The sequence below is a fragment of the Echinops telfairi genome, unplaced genomic scaffold (genome assembly GCF_000313985.2).
Source record: "Echinops telfairi isolate 266 unplaced genomic scaffold, ASM31398v2 ScPeMD7_7467;HRSCAF=8505_1, whole genome shotgun sequence".
Lineage (NCBI taxonomy): Eukaryota > Metazoa > Chordata > Mammalia > Afrosoricida > Tenrecidae > Echinops > Echinops telfairi.
This window is the reverse complement of record NW_022111368.1, coordinates 22030839-22052835: the sequence shown is the minus strand read 5'-3', so window position 1 is coordinate 22052835 and position 21997 is coordinate 22030839. Positions and strand designations below refer to the sequence as shown.

General features: G+C 41.8%; 1 protein-coding gene across 1 annotated transcript in view; it reads left to right on the top strand.

Moving 5' to 3' along the window:
• The window catches only part of SLC9A2 (solute carrier family 9 member A2), a 106660-nt gene that overhangs the window by 64857 nt on the left and 19806 nt on the right, over positions 1-21997 (top strand). The window contains exons 4-5 of the mRNA XM_004704336.3: positions 11873-12090; positions 12710-12912. Of these exons, the coding sequence (XP_004704393.1) occupies positions 11873-12090; positions 12710-12912 (421 nt within the window). The remainder of the gene's footprint in view (positions 1-11872; positions 12091-12709; positions 12913-21997) is intronic.

The following is a 21997-nucleotide window of genomic DNA, read 5'->3' as shown; positions in this document are numbered from 1 at the left end:
TGCCAAACTTTGGAAGGACCGGTTTAATCGTGTACATTTTATATTTTGAGATATCTAATGTATTTCCATGGATTTAAGATATAGTAACTATGAACCTAAATTTGAAATTGATTTTTAATTTTGCAGGTCACTGCCATCAAGTTGATCCATAGCGTCCTTCTGTAGGTTTCCAAGGCTGTAAAATCCAGTGGACACAAGCGACTGATTTGCACAAAACTCAGTGGGTGGGTGGGCGGGTGCTAAAAAACTCTGCAAGACAAAATAAATAGAAAGCAATTGTACTATTAGAAGTGAGCACTGAGTTAGGAGCCTTCTAACATTGAACCCTTACCAGGCTAACTGATCCTTAAATCAATTTTATAGGAAAGGTAATTAGGAAGAGCTCGCAGGGGTGGAGGAAAGGGTGTCAATCAGGACCTCAGAGAAGGAATGAAGAAACACATCATCTATCCCTTAATTTTCTGGATAAGCTCATCTACTCAGCAAAGAGTAAAAATAAGCATAAAGTATATTATTTTATAACCAATCACATATTTTACTTGATAGAACTTTTCCAAAATTTCACAATACAGTTAGCCATGGTAAGAGAGAACGTGAAATTACAAACCTCAGTCAGGGTAGTGTGAATGATTCATGAGAACATTTGCATTTATTTTTGTGGAGGTTTTTGTCTTCCTTATACATATGTTTTAGATTGAAACAGCTTAATTAGATAAGAGTCAATAGCTGAATGCCAGCCTTCCCTGCCTTCTTCCATAACAGTTATTTATGTTTATGGAGTGGACAAGAAGTAAAACCAGATGGTTGTCACTCTGTTTTTTGGCATTGTCCAGTAGATTGGCTACCAAGCACATGTGGTGATGGAGTATTTGAAATATGGATGGTTCTTGTTGAGATGTGGTGGTGCAGAAGTTAAGCACTTGGATGCTAACTTAAAGAAAGATTGGTGATGTGAGCTCGCCAGCTCCTCTCTGGGAGAAAGATGTAGCAGTCTGCTTCCATAAAGATCACAACTTTGGTGACCCTGCGGGACAGTTCTCCTCTATCCTCAAGGTTCACTGTTCATGGTTGTTGGTTCATGAACAACTGTTCATGCCATCGACTCATTTCTTACTCATAGTAACCTGCATGCAATCAAATCGCACACTCTTCCATCCTCACTAGCCTGTTGTTCCAATCACTGTGTCAGTCTGCTGCAGGTCATTCTCTGCTTGGCTTATCTTCATCTTTATCAAGAGGGAGCCCTGGTGCTGTGGTGGTTATGCATTAAGGCTGCTATCCACGTGGTCAGCAGTTCGAAACCACCAGCAGCTCCATGGGAGCATGACTGGACTTTCTACTGCCATAAACACTTTAGTCACAGAAACCCACAGGGGGTCACAGTGAGTTGGCATTGACTTGGTGGCAGTGGGTTTAGTAAACATGATGTCTGTCTCAAGAGATTGGTTCCACCTGATAAAGACCCAAAGTATGCCAGACAACGTTTTGTTACCATCATTTTGAGGGAGCTTTCTGACTGTAAGCTTGACAAGATGGATTTGTCTGTTCTTCTGGCAGTCCGTGGTATATTCAAGATTCTTCGTCAACATCATAACTCAAAGCCAGGGAGCCTTCTTCAGTCTTCTCACTCACTGTCCAGCGTTCATGTGCACACGAGGTGACTGACAGTCCGATGGCTTTGAGTCAGATCTCCTGTGTCCTTAAGGTGACCCTGGGAAAACAACTTTAAAATGGTCCTTTGCAAAAGATTTACCAATGGAACACGTCCTTTCATTTCTTGCCTGTTGCATCCATGGGCATTGATTGATTGTAGATCCAAGTACAATGAAATCCTTAGCAACGTCAGTTGTTTCTCCATTTACCTAATGTTGTTTATTGTGGAGATTTTTGCTTTTTTATGATGAAGATTGGAGTGTTTGCTCAAAAGGCCACACAATGAGTTGGAATCAACTAGACAGAAACAGGTGGGACTTAAGCTTTAAAGTACATAAAGAATCTTTAAGATGAAGTGGAGGATATTCCAGTAATTTTTATTTGGGTTGTGTGTTGAAATGACAATATTTTTGGTGTGTTGTTAAATAGTATTGAAATTATTTATTTTTAATTTTGTAAATGTGGCTAATAGAAAATGTAAGGCTTCATACATGGCCTGAGTTTCTTTCTAGTCCACAGCATCATTTTTGTCCTGCAGTTTCACCTCTAGCTTTTGCTATTTGGACATTGCATTTAGGCATTTGGCACATGTGTTTTTCCATCTGACAAACTAAAAGAAAAATAGAGGAAATAAAACAGGACAAATTTAGAGAAAATAGAGCAGATTGTTTCATCCCTCCACCAATGGTAACTATGCCCTTTAATAAAATAATGTTGTCTCTGCAATTAGGGAAAGTCAGAAATTAAGGGAGGAATAATTGACAGGCAGGTGGAGAGTGGCTGGTGAATATTCCTGAGTCAATTAAAAACCACCTGGAAGAAAGGAAAAAGTTACCCAAGGACAAGCATTAGGGGGCTTTGATATAAATATCTTCAAAGCAAGACTCTCTCTGAGGAAGAGTTATGACTCCTATTAGAATGGAGATGAGCAAAGTATTGAAAATACCTCTTGGTTTGGGGTATTTTATATGCTTCTCAAATTGAAATTGCAAAGTTACACAAGTTTATCCATTACTATGTGTGTATGTGTGTGTTTCTCTTCCCTCATCTTATGACGAAACCAAACCAATTCCATTACCATCAAACAAATGCCCGCCTATGGTGGCTGCATGTGTTACAGAGTAGCGCTGAATTCCATAGGGTTTCCTGGGCGGTCATTCGTATGGAAGGAAACAGATGGACAGACCCACTGGGGAGCTGTGTACCACCAAGATTTTGATCAATCGTTGTTTCCCTTAGGTGCCTTTGAGCCCATAGGAATGCATGCTGGTCCCTGGTTGGCAGTGTAGGATGCATCATCGGATTTTCTCAGAGGTCTGTCCAGCGAGGTGCTTCTCAGTGAGTTCAGATCACCGACCTTTCAGTCACTGGTGGAGCACAAGTCAAATGCAAACTATTTGTACCACCCAGGAACTTCTAGGAGCTATATCATTAACACTTTCTAATCTCTGTTTGTCTGAATATATCTTCAGATTACCAGAAGATAAATAAAGCGCATATATTATTAAGTTCTGTATGGGTAGCACAATTTATATAGCCCATGAATTCTAAATTCAGTTACACAGTTTGTAGCTCAGTATGTTAAGGTATGCTAAGATGTTCGAAGAAGCATATGGCATATTTAGGAGTAGTTTCTAAATGTAGTATAAAAATAAATATTCATACAAATGTTGACATGAGCAAATAAAATTGTATAATTTGGGAGTCTCTCTGACCAAAGGGCTTGGGTGGTTTCTGAGGTGTGTCATCTCGCCACAAAGCTTTATTTTAGATAAGGCTCAAGCTAGACTTTATTTTTTATGGGGGGCATTTTTTTTTCAAAGATAAAATAAGCAAATAGCCCTAAACAAAATGAAATGCTCCATTTTAAAAGATCATCATAGATAGATTTTTAAAGCTTCTTACTCATTCTCCTTCTGCTAACATGTCTCTTCTTGTGCTTACCAGATCATTTTTTAAAACTAAAATGTTAATTTTAGGATAAGCGATGCATGAACAGAAGGTTATCTTTTTAGGAAGATATATTAAAATGTATAATCTACCCCAATATGTAACTGGATGTGGTTTGTGAAGATCAATCTCTGATTCATAAACTCAGAAAAATATTCTCTGAATGACATTTAGCTAAAAAAAAAGACTATTGATCTTGTTTTATTGTTGTTTAGAAGTTATCACACTACTGCTCCTCCCTCTCGTTGTAAATCATAGACGAGGATTAGAAGCACACGTGTGTTCTTTAGGCAAAAAGACACTTGGTGTTTGCTGACTGACTTTATATTGCATGAAACTTGAACAGTTTACCCCTGGGTTAAGAACTGATCCTCAGAGATCTAGGTACAAAAAAAACAACAACCCAAAACCAAAAAGGAGATAGTTAACATCAGTCAGTAATACTGGGTGTGTGTCATTTTGTTTTTTGGGCTGTTTCTTGTCTGTGTTCTGTGCTCATCTAAGAAATGAGGGTATCACTGCCATCTTATGTTTCAAATATGGTATAAAATAACTTGACTTGATCATCAAGTCATTACCAGATGACCATAGGCTCATTGTCTCAAAGGACATCTTCTTTTTCTCAGAGCCTTGTAAGTAGAGGTGTATTGCAACGATAAGGCAAAAAGTCATTTTTTAGTAATTATTTGGGTAAACTGGAAAGCAAGATAGTAGAGCATAAATGTAATGTAGTGTATCAGGACTGAGAAATAGGACACTTTTTCTGTTTTAATGAGACTGTTTCTCAGAAAGCTGATACTAAAACCAAGTGTACAGTTACCACTCAGCTAGTACTTCTAAGTATGACAAGTGGGAGGATGTAGCTAAGATAGTTTTACGGATATTTTAAAAGTGAGTTAGAACAAGGACTTCTGCTAGGGTCAATGCTTGCTCTACCAATACTGTAGTGGGAGTGGCGGCCTCAGGAGAAGACAACAACAAGCCACCTGTTACTCCTTCACCTGGATTTAAGAACTCTAGGTTTCTTCCTCAGCTAAGTTCTATACATGGTAGATGCTGGCCTGGTATGAATTTAGAAAGTTCCTCTGTTGTCTTCTTGGCAAGGACAGCAGAGGCTGTGAATAGCTTCTCTTAACGCTATAGAATTTCTCAGTACACCCTCTGTGCAGCCACTTTCCCTTACCTCAGTCAAACACGAGGTCTGACACGGTTCGTGTTCCCAGGAGAGCTGCCCACGTGGCTGAGTTTCAGCCTTCCCACATGTGTTCTCACAGTTAATCCCTGGCTATTTGAAGTAACGTGAGTCACCTGTGATCCTTGTAGCTGGGAGCCTAAGGCTCGGCGTTAGCGAGAGAAGCTCAAATCAAACCAGAAAGAAGAGGTGCAGTGGTTAACCCTCACCTGTAACCCAAAAGTTGGTGGTTCCACCCCCCCAAGCTGCTCCATAGGAGATAGATGTGACAATCTGCTGCCATGAAGATGCCAAGCTTTGACAGCTCGATAGGATGTTTGGACACTGGGTTTATATCTATAGCTACATACATACGCATATCCTTATCTCTCGCTCTGTCTATCTCTATCTAAGATATATAACACATATAAATACGTAGACAAATATATGTATTGAAATTCTGAAGAGGGCAACTGCAGGTTTGGCTTTAGACACAATAGTACCAGAGACTTTCACAGCTGCAAGACCATCTCCATTTCTGAAGTTCGCCTTTTCCTTGGCCAGCCATCTCCACAAAGATGGAACTGGGCCCAGAGAAAATTAGGATTTATATCTGGAAACCCTGTCACTGGGTTGCTAAAAGAGATATTCCCTAACAGCTCCTGCTAGAAAGAAATTCAAGAGGAAGGTCATAATAGGTCCTGGTGTTTGCACTACTGTACTTTGATCAGGGGGTGCCATGGGACAAGCCCTGTGACCTGAGATGTAGGGTCCCTTACCCAAAGAAGGCAGTAGATCAAACTGAAGAAATCACTTTGGGTGAAATCGCCATTCCAATAGGTGTAGACAACAAAGTATTGAAGAAAAACCAGTTTAGGGTTGAAATTAGGGTGGCAGACATGGAGGTGGAATGCATGGTCCTTGAGTTGAGACTTCAAAGATGAAGAGAAAGGTATTCTGGGTGGAGGGAGAAGGCTAACTGAAGGCTCCATAATGAACTGCCTGCTGTCTGCTAGGAACTTGGGTCTGACTCACTTCCAGCTCAGTGAGGTGGTAAAGCAGGTAGGCATATAGTTGTAATCTGGCTTTGTTCTGTAGTCTGTGGAGATTAGCAACAATGAAGTTGACCAATTGTGTTTGTTTTATGCCAAATGTACGGAACTATGACCACCGTGTTTCCCACACATTTTGACTTCTCCTCCCGTACACAATGACACAATTTGAATGATACCCTGAGGTCAAGGGCGGAGGTGACAAATGGAGGGCTTGTTCCCATTGGGTGGGAGCACGGAGTTCTACGAGCAGCGGCGCTCCTGCAGACATCTGTGGGAAGACACTTGACGGGAGTCCAGGCAAGAGAAGTAGGGGACCGAACTTGGACCCGAGTAACAGAACTTGATAGAAAGAGGGAAACTGTATCCCTAAATCTTGTAGTAGCCTTTATTTCTACCCTTTAAAGCAATTTTAAGTAAAACAATTCAAGTTTAACCTTGTTTCTCATTTCCTCCTTTTCCTCCGAATTCCGTGTCTGCTTGTGCTTGCTTTCCCCGGAGTTGATGTGTGTAGAGACCATCTGGAAAGGTTGTTAAGCACGTGGGCTCGTAGTTCCAAGCCCGAGAGTCCAGGCCCATAGTTGACATATGTAGCCCAGGCATTCCTATTGCATCACGGATTTCCACGCATATGGTACATGTGATTGAGATCCCAGGCTCTTAGAAACACTGCTTTGATATGTATGCTGAGCATCCCTAGGGAGCAGCTATTCCTTCTGATGTGCCCAGTGAAATATGAGAACACACTGCTATCGGGTCTGACTTGGGAGTTTTCTATCTATGTCACTCATACCCCAGTGTTCCCTGCTCCCTTCTCCCATAGCACACCAGTCGTCCTCCACCCAAAGGAGTTCAAGCTTGTCTTCAAATTCAGGCCAACTATCCTTTCTTCTCTCAGACCTTTCTCAACATTTTCAACTGAAGTCAATTATTCCTCAGATCTTCAGATTATTGCCCCTCCATATCTATTCTTCATATGTCCTTTTAGGGTTCTCATTCTAAAATACAAATCTGTCCAGTTCACACCACCATTCAGTTTAACTGGTTCATTCAAAATATATTGACTTATCAGCTACTGCACTAAGCATTGATAGCATCACCCACCCCACCCCACCCACACACACGTTTGCACACCCATAAGCCTTCAATTGGATTGGAAAGACACACATTAGTTTTAAAAATTAGAATTTGTCATTTTTCTCTTCAGCCGATAAAATCAAATTTAAAACCATAAAGATTACATGAAACAGGTTTATCATCTGGCCTCATCTGACTCATAATCTCTTAATGCATTCATCTGCCTCTCTTCCTTTCTAATGGAGCTATTTGGCAGTTCCCTGAACATTCACCTTGTTTCCCTCCCTCATGCCTTTGCTTGTGTACTTCCGTTTTCCTTCAATTACTTCCTTCCTCTCCTTCTTGCCCGGTGAGCTCCTGTGTGTCCATCAAGTCCATGTACTTCCATGTCATGATGGAAGAACATCTCGTCTGTGTGGCAGGTGATGCTGCTGAGATATGATGGGACATACCATAGTAACCAACGGCACTCCTGACCAGAACTTCAAGCCTCGTTAGGCGGGAGCCAGTCAGGCAATAGCCTGCACCATTCTCCAACTCTATTAATATCGTGTGAGTCTTTAGAATAATGTAGGAAACTCAAATTTACAGCGATGGGGAAGACCATCAAGTCTTGGAAATGGTCTGCAGGAGGGGGTCAGAGAAGATTTTATTCTTAGCTATTCCTGCGAGACTGCTTTTACATATGCCTCTCAATTTGGAGAGCTAATCTAACTTTATTTTTAGCTTTATGCAATTCTAACACCATTTATGGTGAGATGGTTGGGTTTCTAAGGATCCCTGGTTGTGCTATGCATCAGGCATCGGGCTGCTAATCACAAGGTCAGCTGTACAATGCCACCAGCAGTTCTACAGGAGAAAGATGAGGCTGTGTGCTCCTGAAATGATTTCTAACCTGGGAAACCCTACAGAGAGTCCCTAAGAGCTTGAATGAGCTCAATGGCACTGGGTTTGGGTTTGCTTGCTTGCTTTCTATTCAGATTGTGCTCTAACCCAAATCTCTTTGCAATGGAAACGACTCTAGACCTTGCTTGATGGGTAGATCAGAATAAGCGCATTTGTCCCCGGTCCCTAGACGACATCAGTGTAGTAGATAGATGCACACTTCCTGATCAGCGCACTACAGCATACAGTGCCCCGAGTTCCTCTAAGGGTGTTCCTTCCCCCTTCCGTGTCAGTTTGTGTGGGTAGGAAACAGCATTAAGTTACAGAGAGGTGTCTGGCATACCAATGAGCCTCACACCCGGTGTCATGTTAAGGATGCAAAGCAGTGGAAAATGATCTCTTAGTCATTCATGTAAAATTAATGCAGTTTTTACACTTTCACTGAAGCTACATTCTCAAATCATTTCTCAATAGAAAGTTTTGTTAAATCAATTACGTAGTGAACTAATTCCCTATATAGTTTCCTTTTTTGCTTATTGAATGATATTAACATGATTTCAGAGAGAAGTATTTAGCACATTCACGAAAACACTCTTCCTTGGCCTTTTAAAAATCACTTGTTTGAATTGGTAAAGGAAAATGTCCAAATTCAAGACTTTGGCCATTCCTATTAGGAGAGCTGAGGAGAAAGGGTTAGTGTGAAGAGTAAAGAGGTTTATACTCTACGCATAACTGATGTTTTGTCTTTTTAAAAAAATGGAGTAATTGAGAAAATCTGGGTGGTGAGTACTTTGGAGTTCATTGAATAATGTGTGTCAGTAAGCTGAGTAATCAAACCACGTTGAAACCTCCTTGTATATGAAAACAGGACACCATTAGGACATGGGCAGGATAAGTCATGTTTTCACACCTGTTCATGTCAACATCCAAGCAAAGGTATATTTGTGTGGCTGGGTCTAAAGGTCATTCTTCAACTCAGGTTCTTAATGGGCTTCATTAATCTATTTTCCCTCGCTTCTTAGTTTGTAGCAGGTAAGTCTTATTTTTCTGAAAAAAATTAGGCCGAAATATGAAAAATGATGATATTAGCAATGCAGTTAGCCAAAGTTTCAGATGGGTTCTGGCAAGATATCCGATGTAGGGTCACTGCGGGGAAGTGCCATTTCCATTCTTTCCCCGGTCTCCATTGCCTGCTGGGGCGGGTTCCTGTATTCCATGTCTAGTCAGTGTGGCAGAGTTCCTGCGAGCTCTTGTCACCAGCAGAGTGTAAGCTGCTGAGGCCAGGCTCCTCTGGGGATGTACATGGTGCCTGGCTGCCATAGAAGGAAGGTGAATGAAAGCGACAGTGGATAATATACACCAGGGCCCATAAACATCATCAGGAGTCCTGGTGGCGCTGTGGGATAAGCACTGGACAGCTCACTGCCACATCTCCTGTGGAAAGCCACTCCACTGGAGGAAGACGAGGCTATCGGCTCCTGTAAAGACGTATACTGTATTGGAAACCCTAAGGGACAATTCTGTTCTTAGGGTCATTCTGAGTCAGAATCAACCCAATGGCAGAGGGTAAAGGTGTCCAAGTCCTAATGCATGAAACCTGTGAATCTGTCATGTTACGGGGCCAGGGGGACTTGGCAGCTGAGCATCAGTTGGGAATCTTGAGGTAGGAACCTTCCAGATTACCCGAGTGGGCCTGATGTCATTGCAACCAATGAGTTGCCATTGAGGCAGTTCTAACTCAGAGAATCTCCAAGTGTGTGTGAGTAGAGCTATGGTGCAGAGGATTTTCAATGGATGTGCTTTTGGAAGTCTTTTCTTCCATGGTTCGGCTCTTTTCTCAGAGATACTCCTGAGTAGACTCAACTGGCTAGCCCCTTCGTTAAGCAGCTAAAACAGTAGTGGCTTTGCCCCTCACAGCGCAAAGTCCCTTTGAAGGAAAAGAGTCCGGGGAAGTGCCCCAACCAAGCAGTGGTTGCCATGATGTAACCGTGAGCCAAGGACTGCAGACAACCTCTAGGAACTAGACATGGTTCTCTCAAAGAGCACCCAGAAACCCTGCTGCCTGTTATTGAGCCCAGCAGAAGTTATTTTGGACTTCTGGTCTTCAGAACTGGAAGATGTTAAGCACTAGGTTTGTATTCATTGCTTATCCAGCAACAGGAAACCAAGACCTCCACGCTTGTGTTTCCAAAAGGGATGAGCAAGGGCGTCATGTGGACAGTCTCCCATCAGAGATCCCTGGAACTTTTGAGGCTTGGGAAGAACTTCAGTCCTTCAAGTGCGGACGTTGCGTCAGACTGCCTGCCCTCAGACCCTTGCGCCACCATTCCTTAGCAGTGGGATTTTGAGTAAATGCACCTGGGCCCACCTTTGTTCTCTCACCTGTTGGTGTGGAGATGATTCTAGAGTTTGCCTCAGATGCTTTTTTATGAGCTTGGGTGACAGAATCCATACAAAAGTTTGCACAGAATCCATGCAAAAGTTTGCCTGGCCCGGAATAAGGGTGCTATGAATGTGATAATTATTATAGAGGCCCTCAGCTATTCAATGGCTGTACTGTGTGTTTATGGCTGCAGAATCTGATTAGCACATTGTATAAGGCTGTTGTTTCCCTTGGGAAGCTACGTGGAAGATGGATTCTTCACTCACAGGCATTATCTGAAAGAAAGGACGGTGACATTGTGGCTCAGTAAATAACTAAGCACATAGTGTTTTGTTTTAATATGAGATACCACACAGACACACACACACACACACACACACACACATGCATGTTTTATGTGTAAGGAACTCGCCTGTTTCTTGGTTAAAGGTACATGCTCATGGATTCACTGTCTAGACCTTGACTCAGGAAAGTGAATTTCTTAAAACACCACCAAAATTGGCAGGTAAGGAGCCTAGGCAATGAGGAGCAAGAGTATCGATGGGGTTCTTGAACTCTCGGTTTAACAAACATATGGAGGATTTCATCAATCAGTAGCGGCAATGTGCTTGTCCTCTGGAGATCACTGAGTGAAAGGGGAAGAGCTCCCTCTACTTTTGTCCTCGGACAAGGAAGTCGCTTGGAACTTAATGTTAGCTCTGTCGCGTTAGGTGGACCCTACACGTTTGTGGGGTAAATCAGACTGAATTTCCCTCTGTGGGTAGCATTTGAGTGGGGCAGGAGGAGCATTCAGACAGAGGTGTGTGTGCGCAGGAAGACAAGAAAACCATCGTAAAGAACAGGCCATGTCTGGGGAGACACACCACGTGTGCTGCTGGGAGAGGCGGTGGGGTGTGGGACTAACATGTCCATTAGGGGTATATCTGGAAGAGCTTTGGGGAGTGATCCTAGGAGTCACCTGGGATCCCAGAGCTCTGAGTTGTGAGGCCTTATTGTTCCAGAGTATGCAGTTATACACATCTGTCAATACTCTGCAGAAACAAGGAGTTCTGAAGCCCCCTGGATTTAGAAATATGGTGGAAAACAAGCCAATTAAATTTCTTTCCTTTAGGAATTCTCAGAGCTTGTCAAGATACTTTGAATTTTCCAAAAGTTGAAACAGCATATAGATAACCAGGAGTCCTGGACTAAGACATTAGACTAGAAAGGAAGACTTAGATCCAAAAGATATGCCGAATAAGGAATGACGGCGGCCAGTTAGATAGGATCAGAGAGCAGAGAGGCCATGTGGTGGGGGCAGAAATCCAATGTGACTCCAGTTTCACGTGTTTGGATTTAGTCAGTGCTGGGGTGGAGAATACGTAGGATACTTGATTTTATAGGAAGATCAACTATTTTGAATTTAGGACTTGTTTGATTTGAGACGCGAGCTGAGGGGGCAGATATCCATAGACTCTTGAGAATATTGGTCAAGAGGACAGAAGGCTCTGGGATTAGAAAGCTGTGTGAAGCCAGGTAGTTCAAGCCACAAACATTGATGAAGATCTCCAGAAAAAGCAGGCTCCTCAAGGTTCACAGGAAAATCAAATTCATTTGAATTGGCAGAAGGATAAAGTTATGAGGTAGTCTTAAATCTGACTCTTGCATTCTGGTGGAGAACTTTGTTAGATGTTGAACTAGAGCTTGTGTCTTCTCTTTTAGAATCACATCTTGTGCAATGACTATGAATAAGTACGTGGAAGAAAACGTGTCTCAAAAATCCTACACGACCATCAAGTATTTCATGAAGATGCTGAGCAGTGTCAGTGAGACCCTGATCTTCATCTTCATGGGCGTGTCCACCGTGGGAAAGAACCACGAGTGGAACTGGGCCTTCGTCTGCTTCACCCTGGCCTTCTGTTTGATCTGGCGAGCATTGGGTAATGATCACGTATTTCCTTACGGAGAGAGAGAGAAGAAAACAATTCAACAAACTACTAAAAAAAGTGGGGTGTATTTCTTCTGGCTCTTTTCTGTTGCTTTTATTCCCACTGTTTCTCTTTCCCTCCTTTTCTAATATAATATTGTTATCCCTGAGTACCTCCAGGCCTTTGTTAGAGAACCACCTAGTTACTTAGCAGCTCTGAAAGGAACCCCGGTGGTACGCCGGTGAAGAGCACAGCTGCTGGTGGAAAGGTTGGTGGTTGGACTGCACTCAGAGGTTCTGCGAGAGAAAGACTTGGTAGTTGGCTTCACTAAAGCGAACAGCCCAGAAAGCCTTATGGTGCAGCTTGACTCTTTCACTTGGATTTCTTATCAGCTAGACAGCACTCAACAACAGCCTCTCCGATTCCATGCCTTCACCCACGATCCAGAAGCAACAAGAACCAGGACCCAAGAGCCTAGTAGAAGTGATAGGGTAGAGGAAAAAGTAGAAGAGCAGGAGGCCCATCGTGAGATGTCTGACTCTGTAATAGAAGCACCAGAACCCACCCTCGTGTCTCATTTCTCCTCGCTTCACCCGTCTTACTGGCCTTTGCTTTCGCCCTCTCTTCGCAGGTGTCTTTGTCCTGACCCAGGTCATTAACTGGTTCCGTACAATTCCCTTGACCTTTAAGGATCAGTTCATCATCGCCTACGGAGGACTGCGCGGTGCCATCTGTTTTGCACTCGTGTTTCTCCTTCCGGCTGCTGTGTTTCCCCGGAAGAAGTTGTTCATTACGGCAGCCATTGTGGTCATCTTCTTCACGGTCTTCATCCTGGTGAGTCGAGTTCTTTCTCCCAGCAGTGGCCTTCTCTTTTTCAGGAGGAAACAAGATCTTCAAAGTCTCGTGATGAATTCCTTTCCTGGATGCCAAGTGGCAAAGGTGTCTTGCGGTGCTCAGTTATGACATTCTGGAAAAGGATACTTCCTCTCTGCATTCCTGTCACGAGATTGCTCAGGGGCTAATGTCCCATTTGGTCCCGTGACCTGAACAGGAATTATTATTTAAGGAAACTCAGCTAAGTGATCTAGCTTAGTACTGGAAATGAATGAGCGTACTTGCTAATCCTTTTCATTTGTCTTACTCTCTGGCCTGATAAGTTTATCCATTAACTGACCTTCCAAAATCTATTTGACACAAGGGCAACCGTGGAAGGAATGGAAAGAAGTTTAGTACTTGAGAGGCGTCAGATGTGGTGGAAAAGACCTGGTTGCTGGTCTTCACTTTGAAAGTTAATGAATCTCTGTACTTTAATAAATCCGGCTTTAAAATATTTTATTTTGTAGCTATCCATTTAGTAAATAATTATTGGGCTCATGTTATGGGGTAGGAAGTGCTATGAAAACATTGACTCTACACATGAAAACACTACAGTATAAACCATTAAAAGGTCCTGTCTTACGGATCTTGTATTTTTGAAGGACTGGCAAGCATTTGACAGTCAACACGATTTATCAATTAGAGACTGGCTGAGAAGGTGAGGGTCATGATTCAGCCAACAAGAAGTAGGGGACCGGGAATGATAAGGGCAGTCTTAGGAGTCAGCAGCTGCTATTCTAAATAGAAGGATCACGGAAGGCTTCCGTAAGAAAAATACATCTATTTGAGAAAAGGCTTATATGGAAGTTCAGAAATTAGGCAGACTGAAGAATATTCCAGACAGGTGGAGCTATGGGACAAATTCTCAAAGTAGAGTATTTTCAGCTAGAGCAGCAATGGTTGGCGTGTGAGGGAGAAGAGGGAGGGCTGAGGAGAGGGAGGGCTGGAGTCCTCGGAGGGCCTGGCAGGCTGCTACAGAGACTTTGGATCTTTTTGGAGTGAAATGGAAGCTATCAGAAGGTTTTGTGCAGAAGAGCCGTGCTCTCTGTCCTATTTTTTTTTAATAGGATCTTTGTGGACACAATGTAAAGAACAAATGGTTATGGAACAGAAGGGTGGAAGTAGGGTATGATGTTTAGATGCCAAAGAACTCATCCACAGGGAGGTAACAGTCGAGTTGTGGGGTTCTTTCATCCATTCTGATGGATTAGATGTGGGATAAAGAGGAAGAGGAATCATGGATGGCTGTCGGGTTTTATCATTGACTAGCTAGAATGCAAGTGTGCTTGTGTGCAAGTGAAATGGGGAAGGATTGATGTAGTGGAAATAGGAGAGGGGAAATTAAGAGTTCGATTTTGGACATGCTGGGCTCATAATAGCTATTCGATATACGAATGAAGATGCTGAGTAGGTGGATTATTATGACTCCAGAGTTCTGGAAAGCAGTCCAGCCTAGAGTTATACGTTTTGTAGGTGTTGTTGTTAGTTGCCTTTGAATTGGCTTCACCTTCTGTCAACACCATGCAGTATAGACCAACCGCCATCCATTGAGGCATCATGTTCACGATCACTAGTGCACACGAGTCCATTCTTAAGACCACAGTGTGTTTTCAGTGCCTTCCCATTTAGAAGCCTCTTTCCCCACCAGTATATCCAATACTATTCTGCTGTGGCCCACAGAACCTTCACTGGCGAATTCTCAGAAGAAGATCATCAGGCCTTCCTTCATAGCTCAGCCTTGTCTGGAAGCTCCCCTGAAACCAGTCTAAACAAGAAACCCTGCTGGTATTTGAAATACCGACGACATACATAACTTCTCACACCACAGCAACATGCAAGACACCACGGTGACCCAAACTGACATATAGATGGTGACAACAGTGTTTCATCCCATGGGATAGGCTTTAATCAAGAGAAGGAAATTCTAGATGGTTAAAAAAGAAAAAGAAAATTGAATGAATGTCTGGGCAGCCCAATGTTAAAACATGCAGGAGAATAGCAGCCAGTGAGATAAAGACCAGGTGATCAATGACAAAAAAAAAAAGACTAGGAGATTTTAATATATATTATACTTAACAAATACTCATTATGTATTAATGTGTTTAGTTTTATATTTTATACATGTGTGTGTTTAACCAGTTGTTACATAATGCTTTCTATAGTCTTGGCTCCATTCCAAGCACTTTATATACTAACTCATTTACTCTTCATGACAATTCTATGGCAGGGTACAAGCGATTATTATTATTATCCCTGTTCTTTTAGAGAAGGGCACTGAGGCACTCTAACGGAGGCTAAGGAAGGCCCCTGAGTTTACATGGTTAGTAACTGTTGGAGCAGGGAGCCCAGCTCAATCTAACCTCAACTTTTAAGAAACGACTAGGAAAGTGCTTAGCATATAGGAAATAGTCACTACTCTAAATTACTGTGATTCTTCCCCTAATTCCAGCTGTTTCCTTTTAAAAACCATTCCTCATTGACACACGCCTGCCAATTGTATGAAGAGTGAGTTAATTGGTTTCCTGGGGAATGCCTGTCAGGCCTTTTCCTGACTTCAGAAAATGACCACATTCCATTGCTGTTTGTATTATGAACACTTCGGTGAATACTTCCTTGTGTCAGGTCCTCTGGCAAGTGCTGTCTTATTGGCCTGATCTCATTTCATCCTCACAACCAACCTTTGAGGCAGAGACTAGCGCTCCAGCTCAGGAAACCGGTGAAAAGAGGTACAAGCATTTGGGAGAGACTGGCAGTGAAACTGGCAGCTCCATCAAGCCACTCTGACCCGTTAGGGCGCACTGACCTCAGTCCAGACATGTGTCATGATTAGTATTTTTAAGCATGTATCAAGCTACTAATTTTGGCTCAGATATTCCATGTGGGTTTGAGTTTATTCCTTGAATATGAGCCTTTTGGATATGCAGGAGACACACCTGTCTCTGTCTAAATTATGTTCCTTGGAGGTTTTCAGGATTGATTTAACTATTTCTCTAGTTTATTACTCTCATAATGTTCTGGTGGAAACAGTGTGAAATGAAATCCTCTTCCTTTGAGCATGTCATCTCTCAGTGTACTTCCTGGGGCAGAATGCTTGTGGGTATAAGTTAAGCAAGAGGCCCTCACCCATCTGTCTAGAACTGTCACCCCTGTCCTTGCTATCCAGAGGCAGTTCTTCTAAAGCTTGTTACATGCTTTCTGGCTCTTCTCCCTTCCTCTCAGAACATAAGGTGGAAAATACAAGCATTAAATATGAAGACAGAACCATATGAATCTCATAAGCCCATTGTCACCAACTCAATTCCAATTAATAGCACTCCTGCAATACAGAGTATCACTGTCCCATGGGGGGTTTCAAGAGTATAATCTTCATGAAACGGAAGCCTGGTAGTGCTGTGGGTTTGGCATGGGCTTCTAATTAAAAGGTCAGTGGTTCAAATCCAGCAGACATCGTGTTTGAAAGATGAGGGTGACCACTCCCATGAGAATACACATTCTTGGAATAGGGTGTCTCTGATATGGAATCAAACCCATGGCAACAGATTTGCTGTTGTTTTAGAATTTTGATGGCAGCTGCCTCCTACATCTCTCACCCCAGAGAAGTGGGTTTAAACTACTAACTTTTGGGTTTGCAGCCCAGAACTTCACGCCTGTGTTCCTGGGGCCTCTCCCAGTATAGAAAACATCAGATGAACTACCCAGGAAAGGAGACTTGGGGCCCAGTATTTAACAGTGTACACATATGTGTGGAAACAACTCCACAGAGAGATAGACTCTCCATCTATCAAAGGGTTTTTTTAAAAAAGCAAACAGCCCTCTAAACTCTCTGCTCCGAGTCGTCCCTGACTCAGAGCGACCCGAGGGAACAGAGCCGAGCTGCCTCCGCGGGTTACCGAGGCTGCCATCTTCACAAGAGCAGACAGTCTCATCTTTCTCCTGCTAAGGGACTGTGGGTTTCGATCTGCCCCCCTTCAGCTTAGCAGCCCTTGTGTAACCCACGATGCCACCAGGGCTCGTTATATTAAAGGATAGCCTGGCTGAAGTCACTTGGGGAAAGAAATCACCCTAGTTTCATGCCTGCTAACGTCTTTTCTTCTCTCTGCTCCGTCAATTAGTATGCACTGATTAGAGACATGCCTCGATAGTGTTTGGTTCTTTGAGCTTGCTTCTCCCTTCTATTCTCTTTTCCACCACTAACTCCTAAGAGACAACACAGACCCAGCTGCGCGTACACTTGCATGCACACTTTCCCTTCAGGAAGGGCCGTGCTGTCTCGTACACGACAATAACAGAGGGACAAAGTCCATGTAATCAATGACAACAAAATGCAAACCAGAAGATGATAATATATAACGTGTATCGAATATATAGATATAAAATATAGATAAATATAAAACCAATTGTTACATAGTGCTTTCTACAGGCCTCGCTCAAATCTAAGCACTTTACATTCCAACACTCTTAATCTTCATAATGATTCCATGGTAAGTAACTCTAGGACAAGTGATTATTATTATCTCCATTTTCTAGATGAGGAAACGGGCGCTATAAATGAGACTGAGTCACAGCCTCAAATGTACACAGCTAGTGAGTTGTTGAGGAGGAAGTCCAGCTCAGTTGGATCTCAGTTTTTAAGGAAGACCTATCCTTTACTTCTCTTATCCACTACTAACTCCCGAGAAACAACCCAAGCCCACATGCACACAGACATTTCTTTTAGAAAGGACCACTCTTTCCAGAATACATCAGTCATTGAGGGACTCGGCGCAAGAAACCTGGAGGGAGATACGTAATGAGCTATATGAATCTATGCATACATTTTTGCTCTCCTAGAAATAACATATATATAAATATATATTCTCCGAATGAATGTTGATGAGCTTCTCAGTTAACATTAACATGGCTTTCCCTCCCTATTTCATTTTTTCTTATTTAATGAGCCCCTCCATCCTGATAATGTTGTTAGCATTACCTTATAAAATGGAATTTCATGTGGTTCGTCGTGATTTATCATGAGCATTTTAATATTTGTTGAATGAAGTTTAAAAGCAGAGAAAGTGACTTCACCAGGAAGTACATTTTCTAGCTGAAGGACTGATGGCATGCCTGTGGACTATTTATTAAGTAACAATTGAGAGTAAGGATATTTGAGATGATGACAAAAAGTAACAATGGTATTGTATATAATATGAGCCATTTCTCATGTTTCAAAATTACATGGAAGTTTGAGAAGGGTGGAATACAGGAAGACAAAGGACAGACTTACAATCAGAAAGGACTATGTAGCACAATACCTGGCATAACTTTTTAGATTTGAAAATGATTTCTTGTGTTTCAATACATAACACAAAAGAAGAGGAAGAAGAAGAAAAAGTGAACTCCTTCCAATAGGCTTTTCTCGTATTTTTGGAGGAAAAAATGTTTCGAGCACAACAATAATGATTTCACTTATTTCGATTGTCACATAGCAAATTCACAGAACTCTACAAATATATGTAATGGCTATCAAGAAGTACAGCACACAGCAAAGGTGCCCTGAATTCATGAGACGGTTGCCTTCCCCACCCCCCACCCCTTTAATACAGATTAGTGATATAATCTACTGTAAATCATTGACCAGAATGGCAAAGGGTTTGGGATTTCCTACTTGAAAGTTAATAAATGAATCTATTACTGGTTTTGTGGATGCTGGAAGGAGACGTAAGACTCCGGGGGCAGAGACACTGCATTTTATGACTCGTGGCAGAACAGTAGCTGGAGTTTCCTGTTGCTTTGCATGGGCTCCCCTGCTCCTCAAAGCCCTCAGAAGTGGGTGTCAATGAGCCTGGGGGGCCTCTTGCTCTTTGTCTGCCGGCAGACTTTACTTCATCCCTCAAGGTTACTCATTGCAAATACATTCCTGAGAAATGGACCAAGTTGAAAGTGGTCAGTGCTGTTGGCACTGTCTGTCAGAACGTGCCAGGGTCTTCAGGGTCCCTCTCAACCATCAAATAATCCTTTTCTAATGTAACCTCTCCCACTGCAGTGGTCATGAAAACAGAGAAGCAAACAGACCACAGTGGTTGTCTACCGGAGGATTGGATTCAGGTCAATCACGTGTGTCCGAGTCGGATGTGCTCCACGGGTTTTAAATAGCCCCGACCTTCGGGAACTAAATCACCCTGCCTTTCTTTCTCCTGAGGCAACTCTGGGTGGATTCGAACTACCAATCTTTTGCTTACAAGTCAACTTCTTAACCATTGTGTCACCAGGCACTCTAATGCTTATTATTTTACAGCTATTGTGAAGGTCTTCAAATGTGATTACGTTTGCTAAATAGAATGGTCAGGGGCTATAGATTTGTCTAATTATAATGCTAACTGCAGTTAATTAACACATATCATAGTTTGATAAAGTTCCTCAAATTCAGAATAATTTTTCTTGGTCTTAAGATAAAATGAACAAAATGGCAGCATATTTTCTTTGTGATGGAAAATGTATGCAGGTTATTTATAATGTGAAAAGAATAACAAAAGTTAATCCAGTGGTTTGGGGCTATGCAACTATACCACTTTTAAATTGAAAAACAACTTCTATTGTGATTTGAGTGCAAGTTTTCAGAGAAATTTATTGTCAATTCAGTTCATAGACCTTTTATTTCTTGGCATTGATTACAGTTCCCAGAATGTAGAAGCATTTTTCCACTTTCACCCTTTATTTTTTGAGTGAAGGTTATGGGATTATAACAAGTGTGTGGAAGAACCAAGTGTCTTTAGACCATATTGTGCAGCTTTAGAAATTGCATTGACGTCGCTGATGTTGCCGTAAGCTCTTCTGAAACGTCATGGACTTCATGGAATCTGGAGCTCATTGCAGTCCCCACACCCGGAACCAGCCTGTTTACACCTGTTTTAATTTACTTAAATTTAAAAGTACAGAATATGTGTTGATTGGAAAACAAGTTATTACCCTCTATGTTATTTCAAAGTGGCAGACTGAACTGAAAACAGAACACAAGGTGTGTTTTACACCAAACTTGGTCAAAATGAGTTCACACTTCAGAAAGTTAAAATTGAAAAATGCTCACAACTAAATTGATGAAAGAGAAACAATGGCATCTTTTCATAAGTGTACATTTGTGAATCTTAAACTTTTATTATAAAAACTTTATAACTACTGAAGACAGGGAGGAAGTACGATGAAAATTAAATGCATGACAGAGAACATGTTAAACCCTCTTACCTACACTCCCAAAAAACCTTCAAACATAATAAATGATCCTTTCTTTTTCTGTTTCCTGTGAGCCATCTCCCAACCCAAAAGAGATTTGAACATCTTCCTCCTCTCCACGCTCTCAGACACACCTCTTCTTAACCCAACCGACTAACATACCATTTTCACATGATTTTAAATCCATTATTTTACTGTTTGTTTTGGTATCTGCAAATCCCTCCTCATTTATTCCCTAAAAATTATCTGGTTACATTTCTCTTCCAGATTAATTTAGGAGCAACCTCTTAAGTTATATTAAAATTCCTTAGGCATATGTCATTGGAATTGCATTTATGCCCCGGTTAGTTGAGAGAAAGTTGTCATCGTAATATTGTCCAGTCATTCCTTCTAGACGCTATCTCTGTCCTTTTCTTAATTCAGATCTACCCCGTACTCTAAGTTGGATAGTTCTCAGGGGTCACTATGCGTCAGAATCGACTAGATGGTGGTAAGTGTGTTTCCTTGTTTTACAGGCATATGCTGTTGTTCTGATTGCTAAGTGCTATCGAGTTAGTTCTGACTCAAAGCAACCCCATGAGTAGTAGAACCGAACCTTGCCTGGGCCTGCACATCCTCAGACTTATTGGTCAACTTGAGCCCATTGTTGCCTCCATGTGTCAACCCACCTTGTTGATAATATCTTCCTCTTTTTGTAAACTATACACATAAAAGGGCTCCCTGAATTCATAGAAAAGTAGAATGAAAAGTTAATGGAATTTTTTCATGAACTTTTGAACCCCTGTTTGTGTTTGAATTTTTTTTCATTGCTAGGATGCGGATGTTTATATCTGGCTACACTTCCTCCATAATAGATGGGATGAATTTATGCACATTGTTTGTTTCATTTTGATTTGTCCAGTCACTTCACTAGTTGTTCCTTTAAATTTAAAAGGATTAGTTTTTTGGACCAAAGAAAGAATAGATCATTCACCAGCAACAAAACTCTCTATCTGATCTGTTCCTTGACGGTATTTATACCTCTACGGTTTATTTGTCTACTCTTATGTAATTGGCTAGGACCTGCAGAACTGTGTCCAGTAGCAAGGGAGATAAGGAAAGTCCTTGTTTTCTCCCTGGCTCTAACAGAAATGCTTTCACGGTTTCATTGTTCAGTGAGATGTGCTCTAGATGGCCTCCAGGTGCTTTTGATCATGTGAGAATGTTTTCTTCTCTTTTGATTTACTAAAAAGTTGATGGCTCTCCCCTTTTCCCAAGTTCACCCCAAAACACTGCTTCTGTGCCCCTCTCTCACAGGTGAGCCTCTGCTGTGTTAGGATTTATCCTGAGCTCTCACCGAGCCCTCTTTAAGACTCCCACTCAGCCGCCTGCTCTACAAAGCCTTCCTTAGGCTTCATTCGCCCCGTGTCTATTTTCCTTTCCTCCTTCTCCTAGTTTTACAACAGCCTTTGGAAGTACCTTGTCCCCTAAAGCTGATGTTCTTACGCTTCATCATTGGGTCCCACATGCCAGAGTCCCTGACATGAATGCAATAGGCATTCAATTATATTTTGAAATGAATGAATGAATGAATTCTTGCTGTTTTCTAGGGATACTACAGAATATAGATGATTCTTTTAAACTTGGTAATACTGTATTATTTCTTAGAATTATTTTCTTAAAATTTTCGATTTTGATCAATTTTTGTTTGTTTCTAGTAACTCTTAGGAAATAACCAAACCTACCTAACCATAACCATAACCAAACCAAACCTATTGAGTTGATTATGATATATGCATACATCAAGATATATGCATATGTGTATGTAAGTATATGTACGTATGGTATGTATGTATGT